The sequence below is a fragment of the Pseudonaja textilis genome, chromosome 9, assembly GCF_049901715.1.
Source record: "Pseudonaja textilis isolate UNSWEBS1 chromosome 9, rPseTex1.2, whole genome shotgun sequence".
Lineage (NCBI taxonomy): Eukaryota > Metazoa > Chordata > Lepidosauria > Squamata > Elapidae > Pseudonaja > Pseudonaja textilis.
In genome coordinates this window covers 23489949-23517865 of record NC_141998.1, presented here as the reverse complement: position 1 = coordinate 23517865, position 27917 = coordinate 23489949, and the positions used below count along the sequence as shown (strand labels likewise).

General features: G+C 45.2%; 1 protein-coding gene and 1 long non-coding RNA gene across 2 annotated transcripts in view; one reads left to right on the top strand and one right to left on the bottom strand.

Moving 5' to 3' along the window:
* Positions 1-27917, bottom strand: part of LOC148125063 (uncharacterized) — a 558115-nt gene that overhangs the window by 230949 nt on the left and 299249 nt on the right. The gene's annotated exons all lie outside the window — the stretch shown is intronic.
* SORL1 (sortilin related receptor 1) overlaps positions 7635-27917 on the top strand; it is an 87962-nt gene continuing 67679 nt past the window's right edge. Inside the window, exons 1-3 of the mRNA XM_087939151.1 lie at positions 7635-8142; positions 26398-26514; positions 27674-27799. Of these exons, the coding sequence (XP_087795277.1) occupies positions 7837-8142; positions 26398-26514; positions 27674-27799 (549 nt within the window). The 5' untranslated portion in view covers positions 7635-7836. The remainder of the gene's footprint in view (positions 8143-26397; positions 26515-27673; positions 27800-27917) is intronic.

Below are 27917 nucleotides of genomic sequence, written 5' to 3'. Positions count from 1 at the left end.
AAATTCATGCACAGAGAGAGAGACAGTTTAATTACAGGAGACCAAAACTCACGGGGTGAATTTCCCTTTGGAAATCCGAGGCTTGCACATGATTGATGAATAAATAAAAGACTACGAGCCCCATTTAACTACATCGGTGTGTGGTTCATCAGTGTTTCCTCATCTGAAGGAAACCAAATTCAGGTCAGGCTGTCCCAGAAGAGCATGAAACAATATTTAGTTTCGTTATCTACAGATCTCAAATAAAGAGCCTGAGAATATATAAACAGAAGCCTTTGGTTTAAAGACTTCATTTCTTTCTGAAATTCCCTTTAGCTCATCTTCTAAAACACCACCTGCCTTGAATTGGATAGCTTGATGAAGGAGGCGCCATCAAGTTGGTGTCAGCTATGATCCCACACAGAAATGATCTCCAGAAGGATCTGTCTCTAACTTTGTCCTTCAGATCTTCTAACAGGGCAGTCATCACCCCTGTAACAGAGTCCAGCCACCCTGCGGGGCTGCTCCAACCCTTCTCTTCCGTTCCTTCTCCCCAAACATTGTAGACTACTTCAGACTTCTTTGCATAATGCATCCAGAATGTGAGCCTGATCATTAAGGCCTTGAGTGAGAACACTGGCTTGACTTATCTGATGGTCTATTGGTTTGTTTTCTTGGCTGTCCTCAAAATTCAGTCTCCCCAAACACTAAAAGACCAGAAGTTCAATACTCTTTCTATCCCGCTTTAAAGTCCAAATTTCACGTACGGTGCCTTGAATTCATGCTGCAGGACAGCAAATAATGATAAAGCACCCCTTTTACTAAGAAAAATAGCAAAGGTGGATAGCGCACCAAATTAGAAGCAAGATCGTTTACAAAAGAAAAAAAAAAAAAGACTGCAGATATCAGATGTGGCAGATTTTCACAATCGGTTCCACAACACGAGGGGTCCATTTTAGGAAATTGTGTGTGCGTGCTTTGAGCCCAAAGATTCCTTGCTCCGTGTTGCAGATCTTAACGGTAACGTGTCTCTTTTGGATATATGGATTCCCTTCCCTTGTGACATAGGAAGTAGCCTTCTGTTGATGTTAACGATACAATCCAAGATTTGGAGAGGGGGGGGAAAACGCACACACACTTCTGTTCTTGGGATTACGAGCCAAGGAAACTTGGCCAGACGGCACAAACAGGAAAAGATTAAGCAATGACTGGCTAATTCTGTGCCCATCTATGGAGAAATGGCACCAAACCAGAGCCGGTTAATTTGTTCCAAATGGCTGAGATGGCAGCTCAAAGGGGACTCTCACATGCCTTGTCTCTCTTCAGTCTCCCTTCCCGGGGACACGAGCCTTTTGAGCTAAATATCCCTCGAATTACAACCATTCGTTTAGTGAGCATTCGCAGGTGCAGCGGCACTGAAAAAAGCGACCTAGGACTGATTCGCACACTTATGACCATTGTCAGTTCTCCACAGTCAACCTGATCAAAATCTGGGTGCTTGGCAACCAGCATGGATTAACCGTGGGTTGCGGCATCCCAAGGTCCTGTGAACCCCAACATTTCTTGGAAGCTTTTGACAAGCAAAGTCAATGGGAAAGGCAGATTCTGCACGATTCAGTTAACAAACTGAATGAGAGGTGAATTCAAGGAGATTTCATTTTAATGTATGATTACTTTGCTCTCTATTTTATCTTCTCTTCTCTTCTCTTCTCTTCTCTTCTCTTCTCTTCTCTTCTCTTCTATTCTATTCCATTCTTCTATTCTATTCTATTCTATTCTATATTTTGTCTTCTCTTCTTCTGTTTTACTCTCTTCTATTCTTTCTGGTCTAGTCTATTCCCCATTTTCTCTTCTCTTCTCTCTCTTCTATTCTCTTCTGTTCTGTTCTGCTTTGTTCTGTTCTGTTCTGTTCTGTTCTGTTCCATTCCATTCTCCTATTCTATTCTATTCTATTCTATTCTATTCTATTCTATTCTATTCTATTCTATTCTATTCTATTCTCTATTTTGTCTTCTCTTCTCTTCTCTACTCTCTATCCTATCCTATCCTATCCTATCCTATTCTACTGTACTCTATTCTCTATTTTCTCTTCTCTTCTCTTCTCCCCTCCTTTATTCTTTCTATTCTATTCTCCATTTTGTCTTCTATTCTTTCTAGTTTATTCTATTCTCTATTTTGTCTTCTCCTCTTGCATTAATGCATTAAAGCATTAATTCAAGTAATGAATTCATTATAACATGTTTCTCAGTCTGGCTAAGAATTACAGAATTCAGTTTACAACATCTGGAGGGCAGGAAAAGCAACATTATGACTGAATGGTAATGCAGCTACAGTTGTTCCTCTGGAGGCAGAGGTGGTATTCAGCAGGCTCCGACCAATTCTGGAGAACCGGTCGTGGAAATTTTGAGTAGTTCAGAGAACCGGCCAATCCCACCTCTGACTGGCCCCACCCCCATCTATTCCCTGCTTCCCATTGAGTCCCAGCTGATTGGCTGGTCTTCTTTTGTTGCCCTGCACAGGAGAACAGACCTGGAAAGCAGGTTAATGGGATGGGGAGGGAATGGGATTTTGCAGTATCCTTCCCCTGCCACGCCCCGCCAAGCCACGCCATACCCACCAAGCTATGCCCACAGAACCGGTAGTAAAATATTTTGAATCCCACCACTGTCTGAAGGACTGTAACTCTGTACGTGTCCTGGGGAAAGTCTTAGCTTCTCAATTACTTGGGGAAGAAGCTGTGATGTTCACCTTCCTCTCCGTACAAAAAAATATTCTTAAATATCTTTATTTGATGTTCCAATGGAGGCCTGGATCGTACCGTCCCCAAAACAGAAGGTTTTTTTTTTTTTAAAGTGTTCTTCTGATGCAGTCCTGCAATTTCTCTTAATTTTTCCCTTAAAAAAGGATAAGAACTGGCAGAACATCAAAGAGATCATTCTTGGCGAGATGTCAGTGATTCAAATTGGTCCCAGAAGAGGGCTGGCTAGGAGAGTATCTCTAAGACCAGTGACTTAGCCATTTTAAGATGTGTGGAGTCCAACTCCCAGAATATTCTGGGAATTGAAGTCTGCACATCTTCAAATGGTCAAGGTTGAGCAACACGGATCTACAGGCTTTCTCTTTTGTGATGTCAACCCAGAAAGCTCAAACTGCCCATGGAGCTGCTGATACAGTTCTGCAGAGGAATTATTGAGTCTGTCATCTGCACCTCTATAACTGTCTGGTTTGGTTCTGCAACCCAACAAGGCAGACACAGACTCCAGAGAGTAATTAGGGACTGTAGAAAAAACAATTACTACCAACTGGCCTTCCATGGAGGACCTGTATCCTGCACGAGTCAAAAAGAGGGCTGTGAAAATATCTATAGACCCCTCACATCCCGGACATAAACTGTTTCAACTCCTTCCCTCAAAACGACCCTATAGAGCACTGCACACCAGAACAACTAGACACGAGGAGAATTTTTTCCTGAACGCCATCACTCTGCTAAACTAATAATTCCCTCAACACTGTCCAACTATTTACAAAGTCTGCATCACTCTCACTATTAATCTTCTCACCACTCCTATCACCCATCCTCTCCTACTTGTGACTGTATGACTGTAACTTTGTTGCTTGTATCATAACAATTTTTATTGACTGTTTCCTAGTATGATTTGATTGCTTATCGTATCCTATGACTATTATTAAGTATTGTACCTGATGATTCTTGACTCTTGACGAATGTATTTTTTCTTTTATGTACACTGAGAGCATTTGCACCAAGACCAATTCCTTGTGTGCCGAATCACACTTGGCCAATAAAGAATCCTTTCTATCTATCTATCTATCTATCTATCTATCTATCTATCTATCTATCTATCTATCTATCTATCTATCTAAAACAACACCTTGAAAATGACATCCAACTCTAATTCCAAGTCACATCCTTTCTTGATCTTTTGGTTTATGAATTGGAAGAGCACCTGTTTCCTCATCAAAGGAGGATGAGTCTCATTGTCTCCAGGTGAGCAGTACCCCTCCTACCCAAATGACGTGGACAACCTTTGGGACAGGGAGTTAGCAGGACAGCCATGAGGTTGAAAGGAGAAGAGTTCACACCATCCCTATGGATGAAGTTGAGGAGATGCATAAAGGAGGGGAGGTCTCAAGATGTTGAGACTCCAGAAAGAGGGCAGGTAAAAACAGGTAAATCCCCTTTTATTCCTTCACTTTGCTTCCAAGCTCCAAATATCCCTGACTGAAGACAAAAAACTCGCACACAAGCAGTTACAAAAAGGAGGAAATGCCATTTAAATTATAAAGAGTAAAAAACAACACAAACCAGGCAAGATAAGGGCTTGAAGACGTCCACAGATATCAGAGCACCCACTGGGAAGGACGCCAAACTCAGAGAGGAACCATAAACTAGAGATATTTCCATGCTTTGTTTCCAGCAGTCGCTTGTATGCATGTCTGTCCTCTTATTCAATTGTCACAGCTGCAGCCCATGAAGAGGATGAAGACCCTCTCCTCCCGAATAGACCACATCTCTCTCTCTCTGCGTGCCCTAGGATGGAGAGGGGATGGGCCTGGGGTCCTCCACTGACTGCTCAGCCAGCCTCTGCCCTTCCCCAGCCTCCTCTACAACCTCCAGAGCCACACTCCCACTCCCTGTCGGCTGTTCCTCCTCTCCCTCAGAGTCAGTCTCCACCAAGGGCATGACAGTTTGAAGCTGGCAGAAAAAGGTTCTTATTCCATCCGTTGATCCTTCCCAACCAGAGAAACCTTGAAGGGTAGAAAGTCCTTCCTTGGGCTGTTAGCAAAGGACTGGTTGCACCAGTGGTGGCATTCTACTGGTTCGGCCCGGTTCTGTCCAGCTGGTAACGCTGATGAGCAGTGGAGACAGAACCGGTTCTTTCTGCCGCTCTGCGGTTGGGCCTATCTGCCCACCTGGGCTCCCATACTCACCTTTAACCTCTGCTTTTGAAGCGCAGCTGCTTTGCGCGGCAGCTGCTGAAGCAACCGGGATCGTGCAGGCTTGCAGGTGAGTTGGAACATCTCTGTACCTGCGCAAAGTGCGTGTTTGGCACACACACACAACAGTGTGGGCACACGTGCCAAGTGTGTCCACCAAGCCATGCCCACCGAACCTGTGGTAAAAATCTTTGAACCCACCACTAGGTTGCACCTTATCCCAGGCCTGCCTTTGCAGAGCAATAGGGAACCTTCCCCGGAGCTTTTAAGGACATCTAGCCAACTGCCACCCGCTCTGGCCCAGACAGGTAAGACCTTTGCAGGAGTCGGTGCTTCTGGACCATCCCTCCCTCGGAACCCCAGAGTCAGGCACGGCAGCCAAGCCACAAAAATAAGCCGCCAACAAGTGGGTCCGGTTGTGGCCTGCAGGAATTTGGCTGCAGAACAGTGACCTCACCAAAGGTCCTTGCAGCCAGCAGCAGCAGCAGTAGCAGTGCGGTAACGATCCAGATGTGGATGATTCATCAAAGGGAAGGAGCTGGTGTAGCCCACAAGCCCTCAGCCAAACCTGAGCTTCCCTCCTGCTTCAGAGGGGGGGCAGAAAGCGCCAAGATGATCTGAGGCTGCTTCAGATGCAGCAGCACACCTGGTTTGCACTGGCTTGCAGGGGTGTGTGTGTCATGTGGCCCCCCCTTTCCTTCTGAGAAAATAAAGGAAGGGAGGGAAGGATGGAGGGAAGGGGAAAGGAAGAAGCAAGGAGGCAGGAAGGAGGGAGGGAGGGAGGAAGAAGGAGAATAGAGAAAAGGGAGGGAGGGAAGAATGTAGAGACAAGGAAGGGAGGAAGGAAGGAAGGAGTAGAGAGACAAGGAGGGAAGAAATGGGGTGTAGAGGCAAGGAAGAAAGGAAGAGAGGAAGGAAGGCGTACAGAGACAAGGAAGCAAGGAAGGAGTATAGAGAAAAGGAAGGGATGGAGGGAGGAATGTAGAGACAAGGAAGGAAGGAGTGTAGAGACAAGGAAGGAAGAGAGGAGGGAAGGAAGGAATATAGAGACAAGGAAAAGAGAGGAGGGAAGGAATGAGTAGAGACAAGGAAGGGAGGGAGGGAGGGAGGAGTGTAGAAACAAGGAAGGAAGAGAGGGAAGAAGGGAGGGAGGAGTATAGAGACAAGGAAGGAAGAGAGGAAGGAAGTAAGGAATGAGTAGAGAGACATGGAAGGAAGGAATGAGTAGAGACAAGGAAGGAAGGAAGGAAGGAAGGAAGGAAGGAGTGTAGAGACAAGGAAGGAAGAGAGGAAGGAAGGAAGAAAGGGGGGAGGGAGAGAAGGAAGGAATGAGTAGAGACAAGAAAGAAAGGAATGAGTAGAGAGACAAGGAAGGAAGGAAGGAAGGAAGGAAGGAAGGAAGGAAGGAAGGAGTGTAGAGACAAGGAAGGAAGAGAGGAAGGAAGGAAGAAAGGGGGGAGGAAGAGAAGGAAGGAATGAGTAGAGACAAGAAAGAAAGGAATGAGTAGAGAGGGAAGGAAGGAAGAAGGAAGGAAGGAAGGAAGGAAGGAAGGAAGGAAGGAAGGAAGGAAGGAATGTAGAGACAAGGAAGGGAGGGAGGAAGGAAGGAAGGAAGAGAGGAAGGAAGGAATATAGAGATAAGGAAGGGAGGAAGGAAGGAAGGAAGGAGTGTAGAGACAAGGAAGGAAGAGAGGAAGGAAGGAAGAAAGGGGGAGGGAGGGAAGGAAGGAATGAGTAGAGACAAGAAAGAAAGGAATGAGTAGAGAGACAAGGAAGGAAGGAAGGAAGGAAGGAAGGAAGGAAGGAAGGAAGGAAGGAAGGAGTGTAGAGACAAGGAAGGAAGAGAGGAAGGAAGGAAGAAAGGGGGAGGGAGAGAAGGAAGGAATGAGTAGAGACAAGAAAGAAAGGAATGAGTAGAGAGACAAGGAAGGAAGGAAGGAAGGAAGGAAGGAAGGAAGGAAGGAAGGAAGGAAGGAAGGAAGGAAGGAAGGAATGTAGAGACAAGGAAGGAGGGAGGAAGGAAGGAAGGAATGAGAGGAAGGAAGGAATATAGAGATAAGGAAGGGAGGAAGGAAGGAAGGAAGGAGTGTAGAGACAAGGAAGGAAGAGAGGAAGGAAGGAAGAAAGGGGAGGGAGGGAAGGAAGGAATGAGTAGAGACAAGAAAGGAAGGAATGAGTAGAGAGACAAGGAAGGGAGGGAGGGAGGAAGGAAGAGAGGAAGGAAGGAATGTAGAGACAAGGGAGGGAGGGAGGGAGGAAGGAAGAGAGGAAGGAAGGAATATAGAGATAAGGAAGGGAGAAAGGAAGGAAGGAAGGAGTGTAGAGACAAGGAAGGAAGAGAGGAAGGAAGGAAGAAAGGGGGAGGGAAGGAAGGAATGAGTAGAGACAAGAAAGGAAGGAATGAATAGAGAGACAAGGAAGGAAGGAAGAGAGGAAGGAAGGAATGTAGAGACAAGGAAGGGAGGGAGGAAGGAAGGAAGGAAGAGAGGAAGGAAGGAATGTACAGACAAGGAAGGGAGGGAGGAAGGAAGGAAGGAAGGAGTAGAGACAAGGAAGGAAGATCAGATCAGAGGAAAGTGCGTGGCCAGAGCTCAGCGCGCGTCCGCCTTCGGGTCCGGCCGCGCGGGCGCGCCCCCGCGTGCAGAGCCGTCCGTCGCCCCCGCGTGGCTCGCCTTCCTTCCTTCCCCGGCCGGGCGCGGGTGGGTGCCGAGCGAGGCGAGCGGGGGCGCGCGGCGGCGGCGGCAAAGGGGTTGCCCCGTCCGGGCGCGGCGCCTGCAGCCCCGGGGGCTCCTCCGTGGCGCGCGGCGGTGCCGAGCATCCCTTGGCACATTCTCTCCGGGCGGCGGCGCCCCACTTGGCCGCTGCCGAGCGCGCAAAGCCGGCGGAGCCCGAGCGAGGAACATGGCGACAGGCGGCAGCTGGAAGCCCGGCTCTGCTCCGGCCGCCCTCCGGCCGACGCTGCTCTTGCTGTTGCTCTTGCTACCCCGGCTGCTCGCGGGGTCCCCCCGGCCGGCCGCCGCCTCCCCTCCTCCTCGGAGTAGCCTGCGGGTGCATCGCGCCCTGACCTCGCGGCCCCAGGATCGGGGCTTTGCGCGCCTGCAAGCTCAGGATCCCCCCGGCCCCGGCCAGCCCGCAAGGAGGAGGAGGAGCGCCCAGCAGCCGCCGCCGCCGCCGCCGCCTGAGGAGCCGGTGAAGGTGTATGGCCAGGTGAGCGGTCCCCGGACGGGCATCTCGCGCCGCGACCCTCCTTGGGCTGGCTTCCCCCCTCGGCCGTTGCTCCGCAAGCTGGCTTAAATCCCGGCTTTGGCTCCCGGGGGGGGGGGTGGGCAGGGGGCGAGCGAAGAGGAGGGAGGGGGCTCCCCCCGGAAACGTCCTTGGAAGATCCCCTTTGCCGCCACTTGCCAAGTCCCCTCTCCCCTCTTGCAAATCCCCTCTCCCCTCTTGCAAATCCCCCCTCCCCTCTTGCAAACCCCCTCCTCTCTTGAAACCCCCCCCCTCTCCCCTCTTGCAAATTCCCCTCCCCTCTTTCAAACCCCCCTCCTCTCCTGAAACCCCCCTCCCCTCTTGCAACCCCCCTCCCCTCTTGCAAACTTCCCGCTAATATTGTATTTGCACCCACCAGGTTTCGGTTTGTTTGTTTTTTTTGCTGGGGGTGGGGTGAACCACGACTCTGGGGTCTCTCTTCTCCCCCCCCTTTGGCTGGTGCCTTCATTGAGGGGGGGGGGGCGCTTCGTTTGCCCTTGCAGCTGCTGAGAAAGGAGCTAGAGGGAGGAGGGGGAGGGGGAGGCAATTAGAATTAGTGGCGGGGATGTGGGGGGGGAGGGTGCGAACCTGCCTGCCTGCAGGAGATTTAATGGTAAAATCCTTGCTCAAGGGGGCAGCTGGAAGAGATACAGATTTACAGATTAACAAGAGTTGGAAGGGACCTTGGAGGTCATCCATTCCAACCCCCTGCCCAAGCAGGAGACCCTAGACCATTACTGACAAAAAGAGGACCACCACAAAGGTTGCTTCGGCAGGGGTCCAGAAAGAGAGAGAGAGAGAGAGAGATACCCCCTTGGACTGATGTTGAATGTTTGTTGTCCTGCTTGCCAAGGGCTTGGGATAAACTGGGTTTATTTGAGGGTGGGGGGAAGGGGCTGAAAAATCAGGGGACATCAAGCCTGCTTTGCAGATGGACGTCTTCACGGTCTGTTTCTGGCCTGTTGGAAGAACTGGAAATCCCAGTTTGGCTGTTGGCAAACAATAGTTCCTTGCCAGGATATGTGTGTGTGTGTGTGTGTGTGTTTGCCGTGCACTTGTGTCGCAACTTGCAGCTGTCCAGGCTTGAGTCCCGCAGGGGCTTTCCTGAAAGGCAAAACCGAAATGTTTCTGAAAATGTTTTGCTTCTGGTCCAAGATGCTTCTTCTGTTCTGATGTTCCCCACCGGAGACAGCCAGAACTGAAGAAGCTTTCCAGATGGGAAGCGAAATGTTTTCAAAACAAAAACCAAGAAGGTCCAGTTGCCCATTTTGAAAAACCATCATTGGGACAACCGTCACCTGGATGACCCAAAAATCTCCGTAGACCCAGCTAATATTTCCATCCACCCCGGCAAACAATAGTGGGAGCTTGATTCCTACTGAACTTCAACACGGATGTAGCTTTGGGGTCTTCCTTGCCTATGAAGGATGAAATCCACGGGGGTCGTCCAATGCAGTGGTCGCCAACCAGTGGGCTGGGGATCACTAGGGGTCTGCAAGAAAATTTTGGTGGTCCGCAGAGAAATGTCACCTCCAAAGCAATTAATGCGCGGGAACACAAGGCTGCGCCGCCCACATGGCCCGCGGGAACACAAGGCTTGTGTTGCTTGCATTGCAAACAACACGAGGTAGTGAGGGGAGGGGGGAAAGGGCAGAGGGGCGGAACTTGCCCCATTCACCCCACATGCCTTGCCTGGCCACTGGGCTGCTTCTTTCCGCTTCTTTCTTCTGCTTTTGTCTGCACGCAAGGAAAGGAGCAAAAGTCTTTCTTTCTCTCCCCAAACTCCACCAGAAATGAGTCTTTGGGACCCTGCAAAGCCTCCTGCTCCAAGAGGCTGCGCCAGCAAAGACTCATTTCTGGCAGAGTTTGGGGGAGAGAAAGAAAGACTTCTGCGGCTTCTGCGGCTTTCCTTGCATGAAGCCAAAAGTCTCTCTCTCTCTCCTCCTCCCTCCAAGAACGGAGCTGGGGACAGTATCCTGCGATCCCAAATAAAGACCGATCCATCAGTAGGAAAACGGGGTGGGGGATTTTCCTGGAGACTTTTTTGGGGATTTTCCCAGGGTCTCTGGTTCACGGGATTTAAAGTTATGAGTTTGGTGGTCCCTGAGGTCCAAAAGGTTGGCGACCTGTGATCCAATGTGCGTGGCTGGAATTCTTTGGGCAAGAGCCAGAGGGGTATCTTCTCCAAATTTCTCCATCTCTTTCCTATAAAAGCCCGTTAGCTTTTTTCTGAGATGTCAACCATGTGTTGACTTCGTTGAGCCCATGTGACACCTCAAGTCCCAACCTTCTCTTCTTTCTTTTCTTTTACAATATTTTTTTGTTTTTTATTCATATATAAACATTTTGAATACAATGTATTATCAGGGCATATCATTTTACAAAAGAAAAAAAGAAAAGAAAAGAAAAACAAAAGATAGTAACATATATGCTAATAACAATAATAAGTGGTACAACAGAGTGATTTTGACCAAATGTATACTTATGTTAGCTTATTTATAATTCTATTGATTATATTGGCATTCTAGCTCTATATCCGTGCTTTGCTATGAAACTATGTGGTCGGGCTTAGTTTTGGGGGAGATAAATAAGGGGTGTATGTGTTAATTCTGCCTCTGCCTACCAGCGTCCATCAGTATTCATCTTGCCAGTGTCCTGTCAGTCTGTGAGAGAGTTGAGGGCTGCTTGGAAACTGAAACAGTATTTGCAGTATTTGAGCAAGAAGGAGACAGCAAGGAACCTGGGCGTGGCTAAGCTCAACTGTTCTGCACTAAAGCTGCTTGGTGCTCTGAAACCGAAACTCCTCTGCTTGTGTTTTGCATTTGGAGCCGATTTCTTTTCAGGTGGGGAGGGGGAGTAGAACTCCTTAGCATCACAGTGTGTTAATAATAATACTATACAAAATACTAATGCTCTGATGGTCATTTTGAAAAAAATCCTTTCTTAGTGAGCACCTAGCAGCCAAGAGAAACATACGTGCCAAATTTCAAGTTTGTAGGCTTTATGGTTCTGGAGATTTTGTGATGACGCATGAGTGGTATTTCATTTGTATATGTGTATAGATTTGTAGTTATAAATCATGTTTATGTTTAATTTATACATAGCCATAACCTTTCTTCATCTAATTTCTGACCTCTTATCTCTAACCACTCATAAAATCTTTTCCACGTTAGGTAATATTCTGTACCGCCTTCGTCTTTTATTTTCAATGTCAATCTATCCATCTCTGCACAGTCCAATATTTTCCGAATTACATCTTCATCTCCTTCCCCTCTTTCTCCATGACGTAACAGCTGATGTGAGATTTAAAGGGAGTTATCTTTAAATTTAAGGAAGGCCTTTAAAAGAATAAGAGTTGTGAGGAGCCACAATTCCTTGCTGAAAGGAAAGAATTCCTCACATTTCTAATTGGCAGTTGGAACTACTGTCAGAAAGGGCCACCACCATTTTAAAAGAAAAATGGAAAAGAATGTGAAGAGCACAATGCACCTTCTGTTTGCTTTAAAGGTGTTCTTGAGGTTCCTGTGAGGCAATCCAGATTAAGATCATTTCTATCCCCCTAGCCCCAGTCAATAAACATTGCCTTCTTTTTTAAACCACAAGGCACAAATCTTGTCAATTCAACAATGGTTTATTATTATTTTATTTTCTGCCTTGGCATCTTGTTTCCAAGATACCAAAGGGAGCAAAACTGACCAGGAAGACATCAGGTTAAGAAATGGCTTTCATAATGACCAGATGTTCATTAGCTGGAAAAAATGATGATTTAAGAGAAAAGTCAAGTCTTCCTCAATTTCTAAGCCCTATGAAACCGAACCAAAATATTTGGGCCTCAGAATTTCACTTGCCAGCAACAGCTTTGCATGGCTGAATTAATTTCTTCCTTCCTTCCTTCCTTCCTTCCTTCCTTCCTTCCTTCCTTCCTTCCTTCCTTCCTTCCTTCCTTCCTTTCTCTCTCTCTCTCTCTCTCTCTCTCTCTCTTTCTTTCCCCACAATTCCTTCCTTTCTCTTCCCCTAAGGATCCCGGATCTGTATCAAAATCTGGAATATTCTTGGCTTCCTTCTTCATCCTTTGGTGCATTTTTAAAACGGCTTGAGAATTCTGCACCCCAGAATAAAGTCTCTTTTTCTTCTTTTTGTAACTTTGAACAGTCAGTAGATGGATGGCTGTAAGGCAAAGACCACCTGCTTAGCTAAACTAGATTTGTCTATTTCATGGCCATTGTTCTGATTTCACAATGTGGATTTCCTATCAAAAAACATCCCCTCAGGCCTATCTTCTCTAGCATTTGGTTCCCATAGTAGCCAACTCTGGATGTCGTTCAAACTCAGCCAGAAACCAATATCGATATGTTGATGTCCCATGACTGTAGTACATAAAGGTAAAGGTTCCCCTCACACCTACGTGCTAGTCGTTCCTGGCTCTAGTGGGCGGTGCTCATCTCAGTTACAAAGCTGAAGAGCCAGCGCTGTCCAAAGACGTCTCCGTGGTCATGTGGCCGGGAGGACTAAACGCGTTCGAAGGCGCACAGAACGCTGTTACCTTCCCACCAAAGGGGTCCCTGTTTTTCTGCTTGCATTTTTTTACATGCTTTCAAACTGCTAGGTCGGCAGAAGCCGGAACAAGTAACGGGAGCTCACTCCGTTACACGGTGCTAGGGATTCGAACCGCTGAACTGCCGACTTTTCTGATCGACAAACTCAGCGTCTTAGCCACTGAGCCACCGCGTCCCCTGACTGTAGTACATACTAGAGATCATGTCAGAGATCAATCTTCCCGTCACTTTTAATTCTAATAACCTTCCCTAGAAATTCTAATTCAATATCTCAGATATGGCCAAGCCGATATCATCCAACACTGTTTCAGCATATTCAGTTCTTTATGTTAGGACAGGGATCTTCAAACTTGACAGCTTTAAGACTTGTGGACTTCAACTCCCAGAATTCCTCCTCCAGTCATGTTAGCTCAGTAATTCTGGGAGTTGAAGTCCACAAGTCTTAAACTTACCAAGTTTGAAGACCCTTGCATTAGGATGTCTCCATTGTCACCTTTCCAAACAGACAGCAAATAAATAATAAGATATGGGCCACCAGAGATAGTTAAAGAACATGTTTAGGCATGTGAGTTGCTTGCTTTTTTTTTTTTTTTTTTGCTCAGTTGCCTGTTCAAAATGAGACGATTACCTAATCCAATCCTATGTTGTATTAAAAAAAGCTAATCCTGGGTTGTATAAATAGAGGCATAGAGTCAAGATCACGTGAAGTACTAGTACCACTTTATAAAACTCTAGTAAGACCACACCTGGAATACTGCCACCAATTTATTTATTTTTTAGAATTTTAGAATTCTTTATTGGCCAAGTATGGTTGGACACACAAGGTGCAAATGCTCTCAGTATACATAAGAGAAAAGATACATTTGTCAAGAGTCAAGAATCATCAGGTACAACACTTAATAATAATCATAGGGTACAATAAGCAATCAAATCATACTAGGAAACAGTCAGTATAAATTGTAAGGATACAAGCGACAAAATTACAGTCATACTGTCGCAAGTGGGAGGGGATGGGTGATAAGGAGTGATGAGAAGATTAACAGTAATAACAGTGCAGACTTTGTAAATAGTTGAACAGTGTTGAGGGAATTATTTGTTTAGCAGAGTGATGGCACTGGGGAGAAAACTGTCCTTGTGTCTAGTTGTTTTGGTGTGCAGTGCTCTATAGAGTCGTTTTGAGGGAGGGAGTTGAAACAGTTTATGTCCAGGATGTGAGGCGTCTTTTGGTCACCGTGCAACAAAAAAGAGGTTGAGACTTTGGAAAAAGTTCAGAGAAGAACAACTAAGATGATCAAATATCTGCAGACTGAAACGTATGAAGAACGGCTGCAGGATTTGGGTTTGGCTAGTCTGAAGGAAAGAAGAATTAGGGGTCACACAATAACAGTATTCCAGTATCTGAGGGGCTGCCACAAAGAAGAGGAGGTCAAATTATTCGCCAAAGCACCTGAAAGCAGGACAAGAAACAATGGTTGGAAACTAATCAAAGACAGAAGCAATCTGGAATTAAGGAGAAACTTCCTAACCATGAGGACAATTAACCAGTGGAACTGCTTGCCACCAGAAATCATGGGTTCTCCACCACTGGAGGTTTTTAAGAAGAGATTGGACAGCCATTTGTCTGAAATGGTGTAGGATCTCCTGCTTGAGTGAGGGGGCTGGACTAGAAGATCTCCAAGGTCCCTCCCAGTTCTATTCTACTCTAACATTCTAACCTATTTTCAATCAGAAAAATTATACCGTTTATCTTTGCCGTTTTCTGTGTTTTCAGGTGGAAATCTTTCCACAGCCTTGTTATCCTTGTTATCAACTGTGAGCTTGGATTTTTTTAAAAAAATAAAATAAAAAGGCCTCAAAACCAACATGGACAGCAAGACCTCCTTTGTAAGAAGAAAACAAATCTGAAATCCTCATTTGCAATTTCATTATAATGCTGGCTCTTGTTATTCAAAAGCTTCCAGCGGTAACTCTTGTGTCAACATTGCATGTTGATAGCAGCTGTCTGCATGTTCAGGTGTTTGCCTGCTCTCGTCCTTTGCAAGGACAGAATTTTGCATTGTGAGGACGAGTCGCTTTCTGAAATCCACAGTGGTCATTAGAACGTTAGAATAGAATAGAGCTGGAAGGGGCTAGATGTTCTGGTGTGCAGTGCTCTATAGCGTCGTTTTCAGGGAAGGAGTTGAAACAGTTTATGTCCAGGATGTGAGGGGTCTGTAAATATTTTCACAGCCCTCTTTTTGACTCGTGCAGGATACAGGTCCTCCATGGAAGGCAGGTTGGTTAGCAATTGTTTTTTCTGCAGTCCTAATTATCCTCTGAAGTTTGTGTCTGTCCTGTTGGGTTGCAGAACCAAACCAGACAGTTATAGAGGTGCAGGTGACAGACTCAATCATTCCTCTGTAGAACTGGATCAGTAGTTGTGTTCTAAAGTCCAACATCAAGTCCAACAGGCTGGAGAGGTTGAGATAGAGCGACTCAACGACATCTGGTTGAATAGCCACAAGGAGTTCACGGTTGAACCAGTGGTGGGTTTCAAAACTTTTTCCTACTGGTTCAGTGTGAGCGCGGGCTTTGCGTGTGCACACGTATATGCTTTGCGTGCATGCAGCGTTTGCAACTCACCTTCTGTTGCAAGCCCGGTGTGTAAAACAGCTGATGCATGGCAATCGTCTGTGCCGTGCGAAACAGCTGAGATTGAAAAGCAGGAAATAAAGATCAGTATAAACTCGGGGTGAATGGGAGGACCCAGCAGCTGAGAGTCGGAGCAAACTGGTTTTCTCACAGATGATCCTTGAAGCCAACTGGTTTGGCCAAACCGGTAGAATACCACCACTGTATTGACCTAGGCAGCAGTTGGGCAATGAGACAGAGGAACCTTAATGCCTGTTGGGTTTGGTCAAGCCACATGGCAGATGGCCAGTATTGGATAAAATCAAGGATTGAGTGTAGCAAATGACTGTGGTTTGTTCCCCATTGCTTAGTTCTTTGTTGTAGCCATATTGTTGCACAACATATCCCTGGCCTCCAACCAAACCCAGCCGCTACAAGCAGGATGCAGTGGTATGTGCAAACGACCTTGGGAGATGGTAGTGTGGAGAAAAGTTTAAGCTACTCAGGGAACAATTAAATAAGAAAGGTCAGAGCCTGCAGCTACAAAATGGGCAGAGAAAGAAACTTAGGAAGGAACCTCCCTAACTCAGATTATACAAGAGTTGGCAGGAGAAATGTCCCTTCAGGCCTGCAAGAGTCGGTTAATGTAACCTTAGAATAAAGTAGAATTAGCTTATTTTGGTTGTTGTTTTTTCTGTCTGGTCTGCCTGACGCAATTGCTGAAACGAAAGTGCTCCTTCAACTTGGTCATTGGCTTGGCTAGAGGGATAAGCCCACGTTGGTCTTCCAAGTCTTCGCTTGAGTGGTCCCTGGATTCCCTTAGAATCTATTGGTCAGGGCAGGTGGCCCTTCCTTCCACCTGCCTGTGGCTCTTCCAAGCAATGTCCCAAAGGTATTTATTCTGGAGGCCACTGGACTTTCTTGGTTTTTTTTCTTTTGAAGACATTTCGCTTCTCATCCAGGAAGCTTCTTCAGTTCTGACAGGATGGAGGGGAAGGGAAGGATTTATATTCCTTGCAGACAGCTGGTCATTTGCACTGTTTCAGAGAGTCATTGAGGCCACTTGGAGGTTTATCTGTATCCTCAGGGCCACCTGAGTGGTGCTCCTGATTCTTGTAGTCTGCATTTTTTTCTGGAAATCCATTTTTATTCCCATCCCTCACCCCTTGGAATGGTGTGGGAGTAGGAATGGATTTCCAGAGGGGAAAAAAAGCAGGCTACAGGAACCAGGAACACCACTCAGGTGACCCTGAGGACACAGATAAACCTCCAAGTGGTCTCCGTGACTCTGTAAAAGGATGCAAATGACCAGCTGTCTGCAAGGAATATAAATCCTTCCATTCCCCACCATCCTGTCCGAACTGAAGAAGCTTCTTGGATGAGAAGTGAATCATCTTCAAAGAAAACCAAGAAAGTCCAGTTGCCTCTTGAAAACAAAAGCATCCTTTGGGACAACCAGGACCTGGATGGCTGAGAATCTCTACGGATTTCCAAGCAATGCCTTTGTAATGGTGAGATCGTCTGTGGCCGTGCCGAGCTCTTGTACTTCAGAGTGGGAGGAGCTTGTAAGATGCATGTTGGCTCGGGGATTCTGGGAGTTGAAGTCCACGCTTCAAAGTTGCCGAAATTGAGAAACACTTCACTTTCCCCCCAACTTCTTCTCTTGCAGTCGATAAATCAGAATAAAGATGGAAGGTACCTTGGAGGTCTTCTAGTCCAACCCCCTTCTCAAGCAGGAGACAACTGCTTCTTGAAACTCACAATAGGACTGAAATTTCTTGAGTTCCTAGCAGGAATGGAGACAGGACCAGCTGGGCAATTTTATGAGTTGCAGTCCCACCCATCCAGATGGAACCTGCTTAGCCCAAGTTTGTCATATATTTTGCTTAAACTGAACATAGCCACGAGATACTATTTGTCGATTTGTGAGCAAAATTTCCTGAGTGTAATGAAAATGGATGGCTGGTCACCTGGGGTCCTTAATTTTAATTGTAGCTCCTTTTTTTTTCCCCTGTTTCCTGCCGCTTGTCAAGTGTTTTCCTGCGACCTTTCCAAAATGCCTTGATTTTTGAAGAAAAGGATTAACTATGAATCTTTTGCATAGTTTAGAATGTGACATATTGTCTTCCCTACGACTGTTGCGCAGTTAATTCTCGTGCAGAATCAGCTTCCGTAAATTCTGGTTTCTTTTCGCCATTATTGCTCCGGTCTGGCATGGTGATTTATTATTATGCTGATTATACAGAGGGGAAAAAAAACAACAACTCAACCTTGGAAGGGAATATTTTGCCCCGGGGAACCGAAGAGACGCTGAGAGACAGAACGAAACCGGTGCCAAATCTCCTCGAACACAAGAGCGGAAAACAAGCACCGTTTGATTTTGCTCCCTTGCTCTCTCCTTTTACATCTGTGCAGTTAAAGGCTTAAATAATTAAGTCTTATATTTCTGTTATTCTCCAGGCCAATGTCCAATCGAACCTCTTCCTTTTCTTGTCTAACAGGTGAAGGATGATGCTGGCAAAACTCTGCATAGTGAACTAGGCAGAAAACCCGTCTTGTTCTTACAAATTCTCTTGATTCGACTTGGCTCATTGCATGAACGCAACTAAGGGCTGCTTATTCAGCAAGGCATCATTAAATAAACCATGTCCCAAAGGTGGTTTTTTTTTTCAGGAGGCAACTGCACAACCATGGCCTGGATGGTGGAGAATCTCTACAGATTTTAAGCAAACCATGGCTTCTTGTGATCTGAAAATTCTGCCCGTGGCTGGGAAGGAGAAAAGGAGAAGGTGGTCAAGTTTTGAGATGAAGGGATTGGGTTGGTTGGCTGTCTGGCTTTGGGGTTCTTCTATACTTAAGAGTATCAGTGAAGGACTCCTGGCAGTTTCCAAGGAAACCATACAACAATTAAAAACAGCAATTAGCAAGATTTAGCCATTCAGTATCCCCCACTAAACTGCAGAGAGAAATTCACTTTAACGCATCCCCTGCCCCCTCCGAGAGTGGTACAGTCCTGTCAGATCTCCATCACTTCATTGGTCCACATGCAGAGATGGACTATTAGTCACCTCCATTTCTCGGAGGAGAAGATTTGAAGATGCCAATTCTCAAAGTGACGATGATTAAGACACAAATTGAACCATGGCAACAACCTTTGGTATCCATGGGGACGTCAACAAATTCAAGATCCTGATAGAAAAGGTTTTGGGTTTTTTTTGGCTCAGGCTTGAACTGTGGGGTCCTTGGTGTTCTCTGAGCTTGGTGGTTTTCTTGAAGATGTTTCACTACCAAACTAGGTAACATCATCAGTGCTAGAAGGGAGAGAGGTGTGGAGGGAGGAGGAGGAGAAGGAAGGAGAAGGAGATGATGAAGAAGACGGAGGAGAAGGAGGAAGCAGACTGTGGAGTCCTTGGTGCTCTTTGAGCTTGGTGGATTTCTTGAAGATGTTTCACTACCAAACTAGGTAACATCGTCAGTGCTAGAAGGGAGAGAGGTGTGGAGGGGGGAGGAAGAGGAAGATGGAGAAGAAGAAGAAGGAGGAGGAGAAGAAGAAGAAGAAGAAGGAGGAGGAGGAGGAGGAAGAGGAGGAGGGAAGAGGGAGGAGGGAAGAAGGAAGAAGAAGATAGACTTGTGGGGTCCTTGAACTTGGTGGATTTCTTGAAGATGTTTCACTACCAAACTAGGTAACATTGTCAGTGCTAGAAGGGAGAGAGGTGTGGAGGGAGGAGGAGGAGGAAGAGGAAGATGGAGAAGAAGAAAGGAGGAGGAGGAGGAGGAGGAGGAGGGGGGAAGAGGGAGAAGGGAAGAAGGAAGAAGAAGATAGACTTGTGGGGTCCTTGGTGTTCTTTGAACTTGGTGGTTTTCTTGAAGATGTTTCACTACCAAACTAGGTAACATCATCAGTGCAAGAAGGGAGAGAGGTGTGGGAGGAGGAAGAGGAGGAAGGAGAAGGAGAAAGGAGAAGAAGACAGACTGTGGGGCCTTTGGTGCTCTTTGAGCTTGGTGGTTTTCTTGAAGACCTTTCACTACCAAACTAAGTAACATCATCAGTGCTAACACCAAGGCCCCCACAAAGTCAAAACAGCAGTACAGTCAAAGCCCTTCTTTATATATGTGTCACATTTTTTGCCCGTTCTGGTAGATATTCCTCAGTTGAAGAAATTTGCTACGAACTTAAGACAATATTCACGGGGGAGCTTCAGTACGTGGGGAGACCAGTTTTGGCAGGTTCATCAGAAACAAAAACCAGGAGAGCAAAGCTGGACGTTTTCTTTTAATCCGTCTCCTCCTACCACTAAACCCAAAACGACATTCATCCTTCCTAAAGGAGGTAATGCCTTAACAGGACCTGCCCACCTCGTGTGGAGTTGAGGTGCTGATGAACGTTTTGGTTGCATTTCGTACTCAGCTCCAGGCTGACGTCACCTGGAGGGGCACACCTGCGCCCTGCGCTGTTTACTTCTGAAGGGCAGCTCCAAGAAAACGGTTCCAGGTCTCTGGGGCTCAACCCCAGGGACTGAGTCACAAACAGCCTATTAATGAGCTGCTGGCTTCATATTTAAAAGTCCCTGGGGCAGAACGAGGCCATTGGGAGCAGTTTTGACAGGGGGAGGAAAGTAACCTTGTTGCCTTGTGAAGAAACTTAAGAAGCTTCTTGGATGAGAAGCAAAACATCTTCAAAGAAAAACCAAGAAAGTCCAAGTTTTCTCTTGGAAAAAAAAACACTGTTGAGACAACCATGACTTGGATGGCTGAGAATCTCCATAGACTTTCTTGTCTTGTCTTGTCTTGCCTTCCTTCCTTCTTCCCACCATCTTCCTTCTTCTTCTGACCATCCAGTCAGAGTTGAAGAAGCTTCTTGGATGAGAAGCGAAATGTCTTCAAAGAAAAACCAAGAAAGTCCAAGTTTTCTCTTGAAAAAAAAAAAACACTGTTGGGACAACCATGACCTGGATGGCTGAGAATCTCCATAGACTTTCTTCTTGTCTTGTCTTGTCTTGTCTTGTCTTGTCTTGTCTTGTCTTGTCTTCCTTCCTTCCTTCCTTCCTTCCTTCCTTCCTTCCTTCCTTTCTTCCTTCTTCCCACCATCTTCCTTCTTCTTCCGACCATCCAGTCAGAGTTGAAGAAGCTTCTTGGATGAGAAGCGAAATGTCTTCAGAGAAAAACCAAGAAAGTCCCAATTGCCTCTTGGGGGAAAAAAAAGCACCTTTGGGACAACCAGGACCTGAATGGCTGACAATCTCCATAAACACTTAGCTTGATGGCCTCAACGTCTCTCTAAAAGGATGCAAATGACCAACTGTCTCTCTCTCTCTCTCCCTCTCTCTTTCTTTGTCTCTTCTCCCTCCCTCTCTTTGAAGACCGATTCAACAAATGTCTCATTTTGCAAAAGAAATAAAAGGGGAAAAAAATAGGATAGTTGAAGTTGAAGAAAGCATCGATTTCCTCCCCACACTGGAAGGGCTCCAAAGTCTTTAAACAATTTTCCATTTGACATCATGCAGAGGATAGGTTTCTATGTGTCTGTTTGCAGACATCAGCCGGGGGCAAAGTTGCATCTGGAGAAGAGATGCTAGACTTCACCAAAACTGGAAACTTACCTGGGTATGGAAATGGAAGTTGAGCTATTTCCTCCTTCCTTCCCCTCTTCCTCCTTTCCTGAAAAGGAACTGGATTCCCCAAATAAGTTGTGTCGCTCTCCCGTGTGTGAAAATTTTCATTTGTGATTTAATTGTAGTGTTGCAGAAAGTTAGGGCTGGAAATGAAAAAAAAAAAGGCTGCGCAGGACACAAAATTGTATTGGAGTTTCAGGTTTTGATTCCCTGTTCTGGGATAGATAATTCACCTCATTCTCAACCAGGCTAACTGGGGAATTCTGGGAGTTGAAGTCCACCCCTCTTAAAGTTACTCAGGTTGAGAAACTCTGTTTACAGCAATGCACTGATTGTGAACTCACTTCCCACTGAAGAATGCACAAATTTGTTAGTGTATGTGTGCAGAAGCCTCGTATTATGATTCAGTATCCTGTTTCTTTGTAATTGTTCTGGGGAGCCTTTCTGGTTGATAGGGTTGTTTTAATGAGGATTTGCCATCTGCTTTGAAAACATTGCCTAAATCGTACTTTATAAATGCTTCATTTTAAACAAAATCCCCCTAAAGCAAATATAATATAATTACCTTTTAAGTGTAGATTAATTTATGCAGGCTTTTAAAAAATGTTGGTTTTTACTACGCTGTTGATTTAGCTGTGTTTATACAGTATTCTGCTGTCTTTTCTGCTTTAGTTCTGTTTATTTTTGTTGGTTTTTTTTTCTCTTTAGTTAGTTATGTGTTTTTTCCTCTCTTATGGGGGTGATATTGTTATAATGTATTGTTTTTAACATGAACAGCCCTGGAAGTTTTGTTCTGCTTTTTAAACTAAAGCCAGAGAAAAGAAAAGATAAAAGTGCCAGATTAAAAAAAATGATAGCTTAGCACAGGGCTGGCTGGGGAACTCTGGGAATTAAAATCCACATATCTTACGTTGCTAAGGTTGAAAAAAACTGGGTTTATTTAGTTTATTTACTACACGTAGGTGATTCTGGGTGGCTTACAATAATTTAAAGAATCCATCCTATAATTAAAAAAAACCATCAGAAAACCTCACAGGTTAGCGGCGTATCTATAGAATCTTCCCAAATTTTCTATGTCACCTATTCTGGATTTTACTATATGATCAAACTCACCAAAAACAATTTTGGATTTAGATCTGGTAGACTCAATAAAACTACAAAGTAGAAGCAACTAAGATGATGAGGAGACCAGAGGCTAAAACATATTGCATCTACTTTTGGTCACCACATTACAAAAAAGATATTGAGACTATAGAACAGGGGTCTTCAAACTTGGCAGCTTTAAGACTTGTGGAGTTCAACTCCCAGAATTCCTCCTCCAGTCATGTTAGCTCAGGAATTCTGGGAGTTGAAGCTCACAAGTCTTAAACTTGCCAAGTTTGAAGACCTTTGCCTTAGACAGAATGCAAAGAATAGCAACTAAGATGATTAAAGATCTGGAGACTAAAACCATACGAAGAATGTTCGCAAGATTTAGGTATGTTTAGTCTATTGAAAAGAAGGAATAGGGGTGACATGATCACATGTGCCTGCTATTTGAGGGGTTGCCCCAAAGAAGATGGAGCCAAACTATTCTCCAAAGCATCAGAAGGCAGGACAAGAAGCAAAGGGTGGAAACCAATCAAGGAGAGAAGCGAACTTAGAACTAAGGAGACATTTCCTGACAGTGAGAAAAATTAATCAGTGGAACAACTTGCCTCCAGAAGTTGTGAATGCTCCAGTATTGGAGGCTTTTAAGAAGAGAGTGGACAGCCATTTGTATGAAATGGGATAGGGTTTCCTGCCTGAGCAAGGGTTGGACTAGAAGACCTCCAAGGTCCCTTCAAACGCTGTTGTTATTCTGATTCCTTGGAATTTTATAGCCGTTCTTTGTTCAATAGACAATCTGTTTGGAGCAGGATTTTGAGGACTCAGAAAGAAGCTAGCCCTTTCTTGAAATGATGGCAAGCTTGGACACTTCTTATCAAAGAACATTTCATTACCAGAAAGCAGACGGATGAGGTTGCTCCCTGTCCTTTCTTCTAGACCAGCGGTTGCCAACCGGTGGGCCGTGAGAAAATTTTGGTGGTCCGCAGAGAAATGTCACTCCCAAAGCAATTAATCCAGGCTGTGCAGAAACACAAGGCTGCGCCGCCCACATGGCCCGTGGGAACCCTCCCTGCCCACTCACTCCGAACCCGGAAAAGTTGCCTGATAAATTGCTATTTTTCCTTTTTCTGACCATCATCTGTTCTGCTGTGCCAGGAGATTTAGATCAACTAGGAAGCAGGAAATGGTTGGATTTCTTGCTTTCTAGCTAGACTTTAGATCTTCGGCTCTGCTTTTAAGCACAGCCGAACCTCCCTTAGGACTGAAGGTTCCATTATTCAGTGCAGACTCACAGCAAGCAAATTTTATGTGACAGACTGACCTAGACGAGGGCAGATAGATAGATCTCTGAATGAATCTTTGATTCTGTCAGCAACTCAATCTGCCTGCCTGCTTTGCCTGATTTGGGGCAAAAGTTGTTCTTTTTTATAAAAAAATTCAATATTTATGTAAATATTTATCATATTTACATACAAGCCATGCCCAGCCAGTCACATGACCACCAAGCCACACCCACAAATTAGGCCATTCCCACAGAACCCGTTAGTGGTCCCTGGGATTTAAAATTAGGAGTTTGGTGGTCCCTGAGGTCCAAAAGGTTGGCGACCCCTGTTCTAAACCTGGGATACTCTTGGTTCTCATTCTGGAAAAATGAGATCACCAAGTAAAGGACTAGTCCTCCACTGTTTCTCTTTTCCTGAAGAATCTCTGTCATTTCCAGAGGCATATGTGTAAATAAAGCCAGTGCTAAAGTCTACTGTTTTGCTTTCCATCATGCCAGCTTCCAAAAAGATTAAACAAATACACACGGAAATGTCATATATATTTTTACCTTCAACTTTGGGATTAATACAAGGGGGGCGGGGAAAGGCAGCAATGAGAGCTGGCCCTTGCTAGTTTATTTCTCAGAGAGTAATGCCGTCCTAAAATATTATTTTAGTGAGCCCCAAATTATCCCATTGGCAGATAGGAGTTGGATTCGTATCTTTTCAGCAAGATATCTCTTCTGTTTGTGCCATTTATTTGGAATCATTTCTTCCCGCTATTTTCTTGCAGCAAACCAGAAAGCAAAATTTCACTTTGCATCCCTTCCCTTATTGCCCTTCTCATTATCTCTATCTATCTGTATCTCTTTGGAACAGTTAAAAATGGCTTTTGGGGCAGGATAGGAACACAAATGTAGGGATTCTTGTTGTGGTTGTGGTTGTGGTTGATGGCCCTGCCGTTTCTTGAACTGCTTTCAGATCCTGTTTCCAAATCCCCTCAGATGACACTGCCTTAAATCCTGACATTTTCAGCTTGCCCAGAAAAGCTAGAACTCCAATCTTTCCCTTGACAGCCAAACTTTCATCCTTGTCAACCCCTCGGTTGCAAACGTCTGCTGGAATGAAAGCAGCAGATCAAAAGGAACTCTCCAGGTGTCAGAAACGCAAAGCCGCCTTCTCACAGTTGTGACAATCCAGGGTACAGCTGCCTGGCTTTGATTATTATTTATAATGCTTGCGTCACAGGCCTTGAAATGCGTTCATTCTTCAGCCACTTCCTGGGCCAAGTTGGACGAATCTCGATGGCTGATCTACCCCTCCCTGGGTTGTAACTGAAAAAATAAAATAAATAGGTGAAGAGATAAAGATTGAAATTATGTGGGAAGCATTTGTCTGCAGCACTCTTAAAGTGGGAAAATGTGGCCAGCCGCCTGATCTTGGGAAATGTACATCTATTTTAGAAGAAGCTACAGTTTAGATTTTTAACACACACACACACACACACACACACACACACACACACACACACACACACACACCAGTCTAGTGAAGAGAAGGACCAGGGGAGACATGAGAGCAGTCTTCCAATATCTGAGGGGCTGCCAAATAGAGGAGGAAGTCAAGCTATTTTCCAAAGCATCTGAAGGCCAGAGAAGGAATAATGGATGGAAACTGATCAAGGAGAGATTCAACCTGGAAATAAGGAGGAATTTTCTGACAGGGAGAGCAATCAATCCATGGAATAATTTCTCTTCAGAGGTTGTGGGAGCTTCATCGCTGGAGGCTTTCAAGAGACTGGACTGCCATCAGTCAGAAATGGTGTAGGGTCACCTGCTTGAGGTTGGACTAGATTATTGGTCATCAACCAGTGGGCCGGGGACCACAGGTGGTCTGCGAGAAAATTTTGGTGGTCTGCAGAGAAATATCACCCCCAAAGCAATTAATCCAGGCAGTGTGGGAACAAAAGGCTGCGCCACCCACATGGCCCGCAGAAACAAAAGGCTTGCGTTGCTTGCATTGCAAACAACAGGAGGTAGTGAGGGGAGGGAGGAAAGGGTGGAGGGTGGAACTTGCCCCACTTACCCCACGCGCCTGGCCTGGCCACTGGGCTGCTTCTTTCCGCGTCTTTCTTCTTCTGCTTTTGGCTGCACACAAGGAAAGTAGCAAAAGTCTTTCTTTCTCTCCCCCAAACTGCCAGAAGTGAGTCTTTGGGACTCTGCAAGGCCTCCTGCTCCAATAGGCTGCGCCGGCACAACAATCTCACAAAGATTCATTTCTGGCGGAGTTTGGGGGAGAGAAAGAAAGACTTCTGCTGCTTTCCTTGCATGAAGCCAAAAGTCAGTCAGTTAGTCTCTCTCTCTCTCTCTCTCTCTCTCTCTCTCTCTCAAGAATGATCAATCGGTAGGAATATTCCTGCAGACTTTTGGGGTTTTTTTTTCCCAGGGTCTCTGATCCGTGGAATTTAAAATTATGATTTTGGTGGTCCCTAAGATCGAAAAGGTTGGTGCCCCCTGGACTAGATGACTTACAAGGTCTCTTCCAACCCTGTTCATGTGTAAAACACAGAGGGGGAAGGGGGAGAGGGAGAGAGAGAGAGAGAGAGAGAGAGAGCCTGCTGTGCACACCCCTGGGTAAGGAATTGCAAATAGTCCTTGTTGCTTTGGACAGCAAGATGGGTGGCATATAAATGTAATAAATACACACAAAAATTAATACATGCTCTTGGTACTTCCATGTGCTCCAAAACACCTTTCCAGCACTTTAGCCAACCAGCTGCACAACTTGGTGGGAATGTCTATGGAGATTCCCAGTCCTCCATGTCCTGGTTGTCTCAAAAGTGCTTTTTCAAGAGGCAACTGGACTTTCTTGGGTTTTTCTTTGAAAACGTTTTGCTCCGCTTTGGAGCTCTGCTTGCTCCTCTTTCTAAGTAACACAGTATATAAAGGAAGCAAACAGCCTCTTCCTTTCTCATTTTTTCAAGGGCTGAAATAAGGTAGGAAGCGTTGTATGGAGAAGTGGTTTCCTTCCCTTTTGCGCCTCTTGCGTTGTTTGCCACTTTTCTTCTAACCCCGTTTTCTCTTCTTTCAGGTTAGCTTGAACGATTCCCACAATCAAATGGTCGTGCACTGGGCCGGGGAGAAGAGCGATGTGATTGTAGCTTTGGCCCGGGACAGCTTAGCATTGCCAGGCCCCAAATTTAGTGATGTAAGTATTTTCTTTGGCTAATTATTGCTTATCAGATATTTATTTTGCATTTAGGTTGGAAAACATTCCCAGAAAAGACACTTTGATGGTTTCTGAACATCACAGAGTTTGCTGCTTTAGTCTCCATCTCCTCCTCTTCCTCCTCCTCTTCCTTCTCCTCTCCTTCTCTCCCTCTTCCTCCTCCTCTTCCTTCCTATTTTTTCTTCTTCTCCCTCCTCCTCCTCTTCCTTCCTCCTTCCTCTTTTTCTCCTCCTTCTCCCTCCTCCTTCTCTGCTTTCCTCCTTCCTACTTTTTTCCTCCTCCTCCTTCTCCTCTTCCTTCCTCCTTCCTATTTTTTTTCCTCCTCCTCCTTTTCTTCCTCCCCCTCCCCCCCTTTAAAAATTGGCTTTTGTGAAGTGTAAACCCATTTTTCAACCTTGGATTCTGGTGGTTCTTGAATTACAGCTCTTATCCCTCCTGAACACATAGGTGGGAATGATGGAGCAGCAAATTCTGGAAAAGCCAAATTTAAGAAAAAAAATTAGGTTGGGCTGGCTGAATAGATAGCATGCAATTTTTGGAGCAGGGAATGGCAATTACTGTGTATAGTTAACATATTAATATTTTTATCTATAAAACCAATTACCAATTTAATGATAAAATAATTAAACCTCCCAGCTAATTAAATTAATAATTAAAGCATTAGAGCCAATAATCAGATCAAATGAATGCTTAAATAGCTCAACCTTAATTGAATTAAACCTTGAAATCTTTTCACTCCTGTTTGGAGGATGATGGAATCCTACCGAGGGCCACAGGCAGATAGTTGTGTACGGTTTTGTTACTTCTTCACAAGGGTCTCACCAGGAACAACAAGCAGAGTGTGAAAATGGATTTCCATACTTTCCTCTCTCCTCACCCCGTCTCCATCCAGAAAGCAACTTGAATTGTTTCCAGAATAGTAATTCGGAATTGCTTTTACACCTTCTTGTAAAGGCAAGGAGTTAAGTCACCAGTGCCCTGCATTTTGCAAACTTTATGTACAAAAACAAAGAACAGCTCTTGTTCTATAAAATCAGAAGTTCGGTGAGTTTGTTTTCTTCCTGAAGGAAAAAGTGTTTCAGTGGCCTGCGAAAGACACAATCCTGTCATTTCTCATGCTTGCGTCTTTCTTTGCTAGGTTTATGTTTCCTATGATTATGGGAAAACGTTTAAAAAGATATCCAAAAAATTTGGTTTTGGCCCAGGGAACTTCAGCCAAGCTGTCATCGCTCAGTTCTACCACAGTCCAGCAGACAACAAAAGGGTAAGTACCGTCAATAGTTTTGATTGTTGAATGGAGAATTTATAAAGGTAATTTTTGATTTATGATTGCACTTTTGGGACCAGAATTCCCATTGTTAAAGCAGGGTGGTTGTTAAGTA